Below are 8,655 nucleotides of genomic sequence, written 5' to 3'. Positions count from 1 at the left end.
CGTGGGGTCTTTCCCCGCAGATCTCTCAGATGCCCCGGTGCTCGCTTCACTTCGTCTGGTCCAGAGGCGGTTATCTACGTGCAGGTCTTGTAGCATGCAGTGCTTCGTCCCACACCTTGCTGCTCTGTGGTCTATGGGGGCGTAGTTCTGTTATAAATGTCGCCCGTGGCTTTTGGTTTTGCTATCTAGTTGCCCTTGAGGGGGTTCAGGGGAGATCAAACCTATGCCATCGCTGGGGACTTTCCCAGAATCCCCTTATTTGTGTGCGTTTTAAGAAATATAATTTGACTAGAAAATCTACTGTTCTGGTAATAACCTTTTTTATTTTACTTATTTACAAAGGATTTTCTTTTTTCATTACAATTGAATATAACGTATTTTAGAAGATTTGTAATCTGAAGTGTTGAATTTTGGTTTACTCTTACCGGTTTTGTGGTTTTATTAGGTAATATTGGAGCTGTCTCTAATTTCCTCTTGAACAGTTTTATCTTTATTTCCTCTTGAACACTTTTAAGAGAGAAAATACTAAATTTCGGTTTCATGTTGGTGCTCCTGGGACCGCCTGCGTCCACATGCACCTGCCATTCCTAGCTCCTCGTTCATGTCTCCCGCCGAGCCTCGCCACGCCCTCCCTGCGCAGGACCGCAGCCCCCCACGCCTCCCCAGTTCCTGCTGCACTTGACCCTCCTGGGCGGTGGCCAGCGCTTCCCCTCCTAGCCACACACGGGCGGTGGCAGGCCACCGGTATTTGTTGAGAGAGCTCCAGGGCAGTCATTTTTCTCCCTCTTTTATATGAAAGAGAGAGAGCGGCGCCACAATCCCCTCGTTTATGAACATCATCCCAACGAAAGAGACGCCCCCGACTCTCATCCGCACCAACAAATTCACCGAGGGGTTCCAGAACATCGTGGACGCCTACGGAGTCGGCAGCTACAGGGAAGTGAACCCAGGTGGGAAGCCCGAATGTGCGGGTCGAGGGCGCGGAGAGGCTGGGGAGACGGGCTCGCTGCGGCTGCCTCGTCGCCTCGTCGCCTCGTCGGGGCGCAGCGTCGCAGCCCGTCCGCTCGCCGTGGGGAGTCTGGGTTAACGGGCGCGCTCTGCCTTCGCTGCAGCTCTCTTCACCATCATCACCTTCCCCTTCCTGTTCGCCGTGATGTTCGGGGACTTTGGACATGGCTTCGTGATGTTCTTGTTTGCCCTCCTGTTGGTGTTGAATGAAAACCATCCCAGGCTCAGTCAGTCTCAAGAGGTGAAAATACAAATGGTCCAGTTCGTCTTAACTGGTTGGGCCGCATCAGTAGTGATTATCTCCCGTTTGACTGAAAAAGAGGCGTTTCACAATCGTTAGTGTTTGGCCATAACCGTAACCCACTTGACTGAGACGTGGGGGGTGGGTGGGGGTGTGTGTCATCTCTGTGACAGGGACACCCGTCACACTGGCCCTGATGGGAGCGGGCGAGAACGTGCCCGCGTCAGCCCGTAACCCTGTTCTGGCCACACCGCTCTCCACAGATCATGCGGATGTTTTTCAACGGCCGGTACATCCTCCTGCTGATGGGGCTGTTCTCGGTGTACACGGGCCTCATCTACAACGACTGCTTCTCAAAGTCCGTCAACCTTTTCGGCTCGGGGTGGAACGTGTCCGCCATGTACAGCTCCAGTCACTCCCCGGCGGAGCACCAGAAGATGGTGCTTTGGAAGTAAGTGTCCCGCTCCCGATGTTTTAAGGCAGGAAAAGTGTTTTTCCAAGACCCCTCCCTCTCCCTCACAGTGAGCCCTCCCGCTCTGCTCCCTGTTGCAGTGACAGCGTCGTCAGACACAGCAGGGTCTTGCAGCTGGACCCGAGCGTGCCCGGCGTGTTCCGAGGCCCTTACCCTCTCGGCATCGACCCCGTGAGTGCGCGTTCTCCCTGCCACCGTCTGGGGCTCCTCTGGGGCGCTGCCCGGTTTTAACGGTCACGTGCTTGCATGTCATCTACGAATGGGCGATCTGTCCGTGCCGTGCGGAAGCAGGTCCGTGCGTGCACTGTCTCCGCACGAAAGCTCTGGGTCCTCAGTCTCCTCGCACCCTGTCCTCGTTCACTCGCCCGGCCTCTCCCGACCCCGGAGCCCCGGTGTGGTGACTCGTGTCTCTTACGGTTCCTTCATGATTCATAAGTAAACGCGTGTTCCCATTCTCCCCGTTTCACTCGAAAGATAGTTCTGCACTCAGCCTTTTAATTTTAACTTAACATTCAAAGATAAGAGTTTCACGCTGTACATTTTTGTGTGTTTTACCCTGGGCCGGTGTCCATTTTTCTGCATTTTTTGCTTGCTTTCTCCCCCTGCCCCTCTCTTCACTCACTTTCCTGCGGTGGCCGCTGTGTGTCTAAATCAGTAAGTTGACTGGACTCTCTTTACCCAGTTCCCAGCCCCAGATTCCTCATTCTAAAATCCTGTTCTCACTTCCAGAGTCTTTCTGTCCTAGTAACTCCAGTTCCTTTTTCTTAATCCCCCTGAAGGGGAACTGTAGGAATTGTTTTTTCAAAGACGAAGAGAAACAGTGAACGGAGACTGGAGCGGGCTTGGGGTCGGGGCAGCCCCGGAGTTCGGCCTGGGCCCGTGGGGCCGGCTCTGGGCTTGGTCCTCCGCACCCAGCACCCATGGGCCCCTTGCTGTGCTCCAGCTAAACTTGACTATAAAATGTGCTTACAAGAGAGTGTGTGAAACGTGTACATGAAGTGATAACGCACGCGCTCTCGTATGTCCCCACCCAGGGTTGGAGGCTCCGGGACCTGCCAGCTCCCCTTGCAGCTGTCCCCAGAGGGACTTCCCGCTCTCCTGAGTGCTGTGTGACAATTCCTCTTGCTTTTCTTTTTAGTATCCCTTCCTGGGTGTGTATCCCCAAACACTATGCTGTCTCGTTGGTATTCTTGGAACTTTATATTAGAGATGGGGTGGTTTTGTGACAGTCGTGGCCCTGGTTTAAGAATAGTAGTTGACAGGTAGAAGCGTCGAGAAGGAAATCTGCACCCTGCTTTCTTTTTAAATTTACAGCCGCTTCTTGAGGTCAGATGGGGACTTTCTCCAGAGGCAGCTGAAGAAGTTAAAGATTTCTTGTTTTTGTTTTGTCTTTAGATTTGGAACTTGGCCACCAATCGCCTCACTTTTCTAAACTCTTTCAAAATGAAAATGTCTGTGATTTTAGGAATTATTCACATGACTTTTGGAGTCGTTCTGGGAATATTTAACCACTTGTAAGTACAGCTTTTTTTTAAAGCAATATTTCTCAGCCAAGTTTGATATTTCTTAAACTTTGCTCCTCGATGGTAGACCGTATAGGCGAGAGGCAGCCGACATGGTGGCGTGTTCTCTGATGTGATGCTGCTTTGACGACACAGGCTTTTGGCAGTTTCATGGATCCATTCGCTCAGCAACTATTTATCGAGCACGTAGTATGTGCCAGGCACTGTTTTCAGCACTGGGGCTCGGGCAGTGAGGAGGACAGGGAAGAGGTTTTGCCCTCACTCACATTCAAGTGAGGGAGACGGGCAACGTGGAAATTCGTGTTCATCGCCAGAGTGATTTTTGTCATACTCTTTTTTTAAAATAAATTAGAGAATTTCCTGTTTGTTTATTAGAGCTAGTGTATTAAAGTGTATCTCTTTTCTTGAACTGGATCTGGCGGTGAAATGCAAGCCGTTTCTACGGCCCTCCCACTTCTCACAGATGTGTCCGAATCCCTAGTGTGAATCGCGAGATGAACGATGTTACGCCGATAGGCTTTGCACAAAGAATTCACTTTGCATCTTAGTCCAGCCTTGTTTGTGGGTTGATCGGTTACTTTTTCTTCTAGGCATTTCAGGAAGAAGTTCAACATTTACTTGGTCTCCATCCCAGAACTCCTGTTCATGCTCTGCATGTTCGGATACCTGATATTTATGATCGTCTACAAGTGGCTGGTGTACTCCGCGAAGACCTCCAGAGCCGCTCCCAGCATCCTGATCGAGTTTATCAACATGTTCTTATTTCCGGCCAGTGAAACGAGTGGTCTGTACGTGGGGCAGGTAAGCAGCCTCTGTTCCTGCCGCCAGGCGTCCCCGGCAGTCCTCCCGAGAGCTTCTGTTTCGACAGTAGAGCGACCGAGGTGCGTTTCTCCTGGCCTTCCGGGCACCCGGCGCCTCCTGTTTCTCTGTCATCACGGGGGGGCGCCGTCCTGCTCCGGCTGCTGTCCTGGGGACTCTGGTCAGGCGACGTAACGCAGACCCGCTGCCACTCAGTGCCTGTGAAGACTGGTGGGAAGGCAGTGTGTTCCTGGAAGGTTCCTGAGGGCTTCCTAGTCCTCCTGTCTTTCCAGGTCATCACAGAACCAACACCTGCACTGTAGCACACCTGCCCTCTCCCTAGGTGGCTCTTCTATAATAGCACGTCTGTGTGATGCCACTGCATCTGCCATGTGGCCCAGTGGCCGAGAGTGTGGCCTCTGAGGGCTGACTGCCCTGCCTGCCATCCCAGCTCTGACACTTCCTCCAAGCGGAACTTGGAGCATATTCCTTGACTTCTCTGTGCCTCAGTTTCCTCATCGGTAAAATGGGAATCAAAGTAGGGCCCAATTCGTAGCGTAGAGTTAGAAAGTACCCGGCACCTACCAGACGCTCGGTACGTGTTAGCACGTGCTGTCGTCATGCTGAGTGTCACAGCGCCCTGCCTGCAGGCTGGCGGTGAAGGAAGGCATCGCGGGTCACACCGCAGCGTCTGTGGGACCTGGGGGATCCTCTGTCGCTGTCACAGGCTGTCCTCCTGAGCTGCATTTGCGTTTCTGTTTGTAAATCTTGTTGACCGTGCGGATGGGACGTTTGGGTTTGTTTCTCGCCTTCCACCGACTGCCAGAAGCTTTAAGTCAGGTTCCGAGCCCAGCTTACCTCGCTGCGGCTTTGTCTGTGAGCTGCATGTGTGTATCCTGCTTGAGCTTAGAGTATTTTCCTCTTTTTTTACGTTTTTCCTGTTCAGGATTTTTAAAAACTATATTTCATCATTATTTTATTGAACCTTCGTAGAACGACGAATGGCACAGATTAGTAAACACGACAGGGAGCGTGGAGGGGCACAGGCGCTGTGGCCAGAAAGATCAGTGACGGGACCCACCTTTATTAAGCACCTGCTGCATGCCAGAAACGTGCTTTCCGTCATCACACTTTCTTAATTGTCACACCAGCCCCCGAGGGAGGTGGTGTCATTCCGGTGGCCAGGTTGCTTAGCTGCCAGCGGGTCCCAGATGTCAGCCTCATCTGCCTGAGTGCACAGCCTGTGACCTCTGCTGTGGCTGTGCCCGCGGCCCCCACTCCTCTCAGCCTTTCAGGGGTGAATCGTGGTGGTGGTGTGGTCTGAGACCCAAAACCCAGATATTACTATCTGATACTGGCCGTGAGTGGTGCACACGGCTCTGGGGACCTGTGTTTAATGTGAGGAGGGCCACTGAGAGGGATGAGCGGTGGACAGGTCAGTAACCACCTCCAGACCTGTTAAGACCGTGCGAACTGCAGCGGCTGTGTAGGCACAGATCTGCTGCCCCTGATTTATTTTTAAGTGACTGCAAAACTCCTTTCTTTTTAAGAAAATGTTTTTAGTTGTGTTCTGAATGCTATTTCAGTATTCATACATAGAGGTAAATGCACTTGCTACATGCTCGCGTTCCTCAAATAGTCCTTATAATTTAAAAATAAAACAACAGAATCCAGAATATAAAAAAGTGTATAGCTCGTGTTTGTATTTTCCCAGTTACAGCCTTTTCAGAAAATTATCCGCTAGAGTTTGACTCTCGAGACAGATTTCTTCCTGACCTAAGCAAAGCGATACCTTGCCACTCTCGCTGGTGTCAGTCGTCAGTCCTGGAATTCAGCTACGAGTGCAGGAAGAGAAAGGGAAAGGTCCACCGGCAAATAAATTTGGTTTGCGTTTCCTTTATGTTCCTCGTTAATAATTACAGGGACATTGCACTTGATTTTCGCTAATTTAATGAAGCGGGCGGACGACAGTGACGAGCCTTTCCGTCCTCATCGGCTGCCCCCTTCTTCCCCTACAGGAGCACGTCCAGAGGCTGCTGCTGGCGGTCACCGCGCTGTCCGTGCCCGTGCTCTTCCTGGGGAGGCCCCTCTTTTTGCTGTGGCTGCACAACGGGCGCAGCTGCTTAGGGGTCAGCCGGGTGAGTGAGCGGGGTGCGCCTGTGAGTGGCGAGCAAGGTCTGCTCGCAGTCGGGCCAGGTTTGGTAAAGGAGGCGCCTTTCAGAGCCTGTCTCGGTCGAAGCCGAGGTGCCTTCTCTTTAGGACCTAACCGTGGGGAGCCCCGGGCTCGCGGGGTGGGGCGGGGTGGTGGGGGGAGAGGGGTGGGGGGGGCAGGGCCTGCTGTCACGGACCAGCCTTTAGGAGTTCGACCTAAACCCTTCACTGTGGCTTGTCACAGTTGGAGCGTTTTTCTTATTCTTGCTTCTCGATTTCGTTTCTTTAAAGTTTGTAAGTTTAAATTATAGAACTAAATTATAGAAAATGTGGAAAACCTAGAAAATAGTGCCTTTAAGTTCTACCACTGTTCTAACCCTGTGTTGCCATTTTGTTAAATTTCTTTTTAGACTGTTCATTTGTGTGTCTAGTTTGTCATTTTAATTTTTTTTCTTGCGGTAAAAATCTGTAACATGAATTACCCACTTTTACCATTTTTAAGTGCCCAGCTGAGTGGTTTTAAGTGCGTTCACATTGTTGCACAACTGTCACCTCCGTCCAGCTCCACAGCATTGACCTTCCCCAGCTAAAACCGTCCCCGGGAAGCACTCACTCCCCACCCCCCGTCCCAGCCCCTGGTGACCGCCATTCTGTCTCTATGGACTTATGAATGTGACGGCTCCGGGTCCCTCACGGAAGTGGATTCACACGCCATGTGTCCTTCCGTGACTGGCGTCTCCCTCGGCGTCACGTCCTCCGGGTTCATGCGGGCTGCAGCGTGTGTTGGCACCTCCTTTTTTAAGGCTGATGCTCTGTTGCACAGATGCACCTCGTCTCGCTTACCGCTTCGCCCCGGCGTGGACACTGGGTTGTTTCCGCCTTTGGTGACTGTGCATGACACTGCCGTGAATGTGGGCACGTAACTATCAGTTTGAGGCCTTTCCGTCCGTTCGGGCGTGTCCCCGGGATGGGCTCGCCGGATTGTGTAGTAATTCTGCGTTCAGTTTTTGGGGGGAGCTGCCGGACTCTTCCGCACCAGCGTTTCGTTTGCACCAACAGTGCTCAGTGCTCCGGTCTCTGCACCCCGATACTTGCCGTCGTCTTCTTGTTTCCCTTTAGTGACGGTCACCTCGATGCGTACGAAGGACTCATTTTTTTTAAAAGAACTTTTTTATTCCTGAAGAGTAGAGTCGTGACGAGAAATGCAGGGGTAGCTTTGGTTCTGTGACAACCTTCACGTTCAAGGCGCTGACTGCACTGTTTCGGCTCTCGTCAGAGTGGCTACACGCTCGTGAGGAGAGACAGCGAGGAAGAAATGTCCTTGCTGGGCAGCCACGACATCGAAGAGGGGGGTAACCAGATGGACGACGGCTGCAGAGAAGCCAGGTGTGAAGAGGTAATGTCTCCACTTACTGCTGACAAATTAGACAAGTGACCCAGGCTTCAGAGAGATAAGAATGATGATAATCTTAGGGAAAAACAAAGAATTGGGGTGGGCCAAGGCCCAGAGGCCACCGCAAGGGGAAGGTGTCTTCAGACCAAAAGACAAAGCAGGCACCTCTGTAGGCCGTAGCGGGGTTTGTCATGGCGCAGTTTACTCGGGAAGACTGGGTCGGAGCAGACAGATGACCCCCCGGTTCTGCGCAGACGACTCTCCGCCAACAGACCCGTTACGGGACTTTTTTTGTAGCATCACTCGGGTACTAATGATTGACAAGACAAAGGGACAAAGAATGCAGTCCACGCTGGGGGTCGTACCCCCCGGCGGCCTTGTGGCGGGTGATCGCTTGTAGTCAGCACTGTCACCCGTCTGATCTTCACCTCCATCCTCGTGCCTGTCTGTCTGTTACAGACGAAAATACTTATGGTGGCATTTTGGGGAGCACGGGTAATCGTCAGCTAGAAAGTTCCGATAGGCTTGCTTAGGACAGCGAGGTTGGTCACAGCGTGGAACTTAAATCTGAGACACAGAGACGGAGTTGGTTTCGTTCACGTCCGCCTCTACATAGGTAGTGAGCACGCCCTGGCGTACACAGATGTGCAGTTACAATGGTGCACACCTGAAATTTATATAATGTTACTAATCAGGGTTACTGCGGTGCATTTAATCTCCAAACACGGCCACGCTGGGGGTTGGGGCTTCAACGTACAAACTTGGGGGAGCACAGTTCAGCCCATAACAGCTGTGGCTCGGGGTGCAGGGTTAGACGGGGAGAAGCAGAGCCCGCAGCGGCGGGAGGCACAGTCCTGGGCCCACGACAGCACGTCCGCCATGCCAGTCAGCGCCGTTTTCTCAGAAACCATCTTGGCTTTCCAACGAGGACCAAACACAGTTGCTCACGATCAGCATTTTAGAATGGTCGTGTGGCCTTGTCCCTCCCGGGACCCCCTTTCGCAACTTCCCCGTGTTGAGTCGTGTTTAGGACGCGCTCATCTGTGAAGCACGCGCCTTCTTCCGTAGC

General features: G+C 52.4%; 1 protein-coding gene across 2 annotated transcripts in view; it reads left to right on the top strand.

The window, feature by feature from the left end:
* Positions 1-779: 779 nt before the first annotated feature.
* The window catches only part of ATP6V0A2 (ATPase H+ transporting V0 subunit a2), a 15,537-nt gene continuing 7,661 nt past the window's right edge, over positions 780-8,655 (top strand). For both annotated transcript variants that reach the window (XM_023528167.1, XM_023528166.1), the window contains exons 1-8: positions 780-950; positions 1,113-1,249; positions 1,513-1,700; positions 1,802-1,892; positions 3,117-3,235; positions 3,835-4,045; positions 6,061-6,180; positions 7,470-7,589. In XM_023528167.1, the coding sequence (XP_023383935.1) occupies positions 830-950; positions 1,113-1,249; positions 1,513-1,700; positions 1,802-1,892; positions 3,117-3,235; positions 3,835-4,045; positions 6,061-6,180; positions 7,470-7,589 (1,107 nt within the window). In that variant the 5' untranslated portion in view covers positions 780-829. The remainder of the gene's footprint in view (positions 951-1,112; positions 1,250-1,512; positions 1,701-1,801; positions 1,893-3,116; positions 3,236-3,834; positions 4,046-6,060; positions 6,181-7,469; positions 7,590-8,655) is intronic.

This window comes from Pteropus vampyrus, unplaced genomic scaffold, assembly GCF_000151845.1.
Source record: "Pteropus vampyrus isolate Shadow unplaced genomic scaffold, Pvam_2.0 Scaffold23, whole genome shotgun sequence".
Taxonomy (NCBI): domain Eukaryota; kingdom Metazoa; phylum Chordata; class Mammalia; order Chiroptera; family Pteropodidae; genus Pteropus; species Pteropus vampyrus.
This window is presented reverse-complemented; position numbering and strand designations above follow the sequence as displayed.